The 3,154-nt window shown below is 30.0% G+C and overlaps 1 protein-coding gene across 1 annotated transcript in view; it reads left to right on the forward strand.

Moving 5' to 3' along the window:
* Positions 1–380: 380 nt before the first annotated feature.
* Smp_180660 (hypothetical protein) overlaps positions 381–3,154 on the forward strand; it is a gene marked incomplete at both ends in the record, with an annotated part of 8,081 nt that continues 5,307 nt past the window's right edge. The window contains one exon of the mRNA XM_018788473.1: positions 381–915. Within this exon, the coding sequence (XP_018654012.1) occupies positions 381–915 (535 nt within the window). The remainder of the gene's footprint in view (positions 916–3,154) is intronic.

Here is a 3,154-nt window from a genome sequence, read left to right on the forward strand (position 1 = left end):
ACTTTCTTAGCTTAGTCGAAAAATTGTAATCTATCTGATTGCTTTATTCATCATCCCTGTGTTTAAAAAATTCAATGTCTCATACGACTATTTTCATCATTATCATTACTTTTTCAGGAGTAACAAATTCACTGATTTTCTAACCAGTCACAATACTCGAAATAAAAAGAAATTCTCACCATTAAAAATTTCATGACGGTACGGTAAGAAATTTCGTCCAATAGAATGATTACAAAAGCATCATACATAACCTTACTCAGTTTTGATTGGCTGAATATTAGAATAGTCAATTCCCTTATTTTTTTTATCCTTATGTTTTGGTATAAATAACCAGGTGATATATGACACGCGACAATTAACGCTCGTTTATTGTAGTCAAAATGGTTATGGATTCAGAAATCAGTTTTCCAGCTAGACAATTATTCACGTGTTCCAGCAATTGTACAATGGATAAAACACTTCTTACCAAAAAAAGGCAACAGGAAGCTGATAACGCTATAAGGTCATCGACTGAGCGATTTCAGAGGATGTATGACATTAATACTAACTGTTTCACACCAAATTATGCGTCGAAAACACCATCATTCATATCTGATCATACACAATTCAACGGGACAGTGAAAAATTTGCCTAAATGTTCATCAACTCCGGCATTTACCACTGAAAACAATGATACTAAGAGCAGCAATTCATGTGATCACTGGCAATGGGAGCTTATAAGTTCAAAAAATCAATATATACCATCATTTTATTTGGGTAAACAATATTATTCAGATACTTGTGTCACAATAAATCAGTATGACAGTACCCAAGTGCTCCAAACACCAATAAAACAAATGCGCTGTGCGAAAGCAAATAAAGTGAAGAAGGGAACAAATGAACTTTTGGTCTCGCAACATAGCAATTTATTGAAAAGTAATGTGGAGAGTTCGAAGAAAAATAAACTTATATCAACTAAAATTAACTCATGGAATTTACCAGTGAAAAAATGGCCTCAAAATCTTACTCACACTGTAAAACAAACACCCTTAAATCATGTTTTGGCACGATCATATTCACTTACGACGTTAAATACTTCTACATTAAACAAATTGACTGCGTCAAAGTCGATTATTTCACAAAAAGCAATAAATTCACTTGAGGAACTACCAGTTATTGAATCATCACCTTTTAATTCATACGCAAAATATGGAATCGGTAAACATGAAACATTAGAAAATGGGAAAATCGCCTATCCTATTACGAAGTACAAACAAACGACATTACTAGGTAAGTATAAAGTATGGTACAGATGTTTTCACAAGGTCATTAACATTTGAAATGTTTTGAGATTGATAGATTTATTCAGTTAATATGACAAATGTTACTTCAAATATATTTACCGAACCGTTTGACTGCAATTATTTTTATAAATGAAGATGAATTTGTTCATTACAAACTTCTGTATGTAAAAATTTTAATAATTAACTATCATTATGTAAGACATAAAGGCTTGAATGATTGTTTATTTCTCCTATCTTCATGAAGTTTGCTATCTAACCAAACACTAACTGAGAATATTTATTGTTTACATTTTTCAGAAATCCTTCCTAAATGGCGTGAGCAGGCGGCGAAATTGCATTTATCAAAACAAACAATATCTTAGCTTTCTTGAAATATAAATATTAAATATATATTAATAACAGGTAAGTCTATTTTACTTTATTTATGTGATTTAATTCTTTGAATGATATAGTCACCAAACTTAAAGTAAATAAACTGTTCATTAATCCTATACATTAGCTAAAATGTGAAAACAAGCGATAAATTTTATTAGCTATACAATCTATCTACTCAAAATTCACGACTCGAAAGAAAATAATTTCATTATCCCTTGATATTTAAACTTTAACTTGTATTCGCTTTAAATATGCGTGTACTCCACACAATGTTTCATGGTGTACTTTTTACTTAATGTATTCTATTTACTTAGTTTACAATATTTATCAAACGATTCAATTTGAGGTGGGCTGAGATTCATCCAAAGGTTTAATACTTCCGTTTAACACATTTGGCTACTCGTGAGTAGTATAAGTTGCCGAATACAAAGATTAAAGAAAATGAAGCTACTTTGAGACTGTATGAGACAATTATGTTTTATAACGTTTATGAAACCAATAAATAAATATTATTCAGTCATAACTGAAGTTATGGACAGATAAATATCAATCACAACTAACTGAATGGCAATTTTGATTACTAAGTGGATCACCATTGTCGCGAACCGAGACATTTTCTGATCATGTGAATAATAGTCGATCACTTGAATCGATGTACATAATATGATCATGTGGAAGGTATTCACATAAACTAAATCATCAACAATTAGGCTCAAATGAATAAAAGACCAACCAGTGAGAAGAACCGAGTTATACACCTAAATAGCACACATGTAGAATATTTGATACAACATTAACTTAATTAAATATCATTCGAAACGCAAATAATTTCAAGATATCTGTTTCTGTAGATTTTCATCAGCATGATAAACTAAGGCCTAACCATGAATTTCAGTTTTTTTCGCTTTATCTCTGACTTTATATACCTGCAACTAACCTATGTGTATGGCCCAATAAATTTGTCTACATAAATCTTGACAAATAACCTAGTCAGTAATCAAGTGAACTGTTTCTCATTGAAACTTTAAATTTGAAATTTAAAAAGAAATATAAACTGATCAGTTTCATAAATGGAAACAGTTAATTACTGTAAGTAGTACCTGAAATAATGCTTGAATTTTATTTCCAATTAGATAACTATCAACCATATAACCCTAATCAATTAATTTTTACCATTGTTTAGTTCATTTACCCTCTAGAACTAAAGTAAATAGGTCAAATTGAACAAATTCTGATATAAGGAAATTATTCTCTACTTAATTGTTGTCCAATTCTAAAAAACCTTCCATCTTTATTAGCCGAAAAATAGGTGATTTAATCAGATATGTTAATGAAAATATTCTAATATAAAGTTATTTTTCATAATTTTATTTCCTATTTCTTTCTGTTTTCAGGTTTTTTTTTTGGAGTAATCAACTGGCTACATTTCTTCACCGGATATGATGCAGCGTCTCAATGTGTACACACTAAACAAATGTCTTTCAAACTGTTCAATA

This window comes from Schistosoma mansoni, chromosome W (assembly GCF_000237925.1).
Source record: "Schistosoma mansoni strain Puerto Rico chromosome W, complete genome".
Taxonomy (NCBI): Eukaryota; Metazoa; Platyhelminthes; class Trematoda; order Strigeidida; family Schistosomatidae; genus Schistosoma; species Schistosoma mansoni.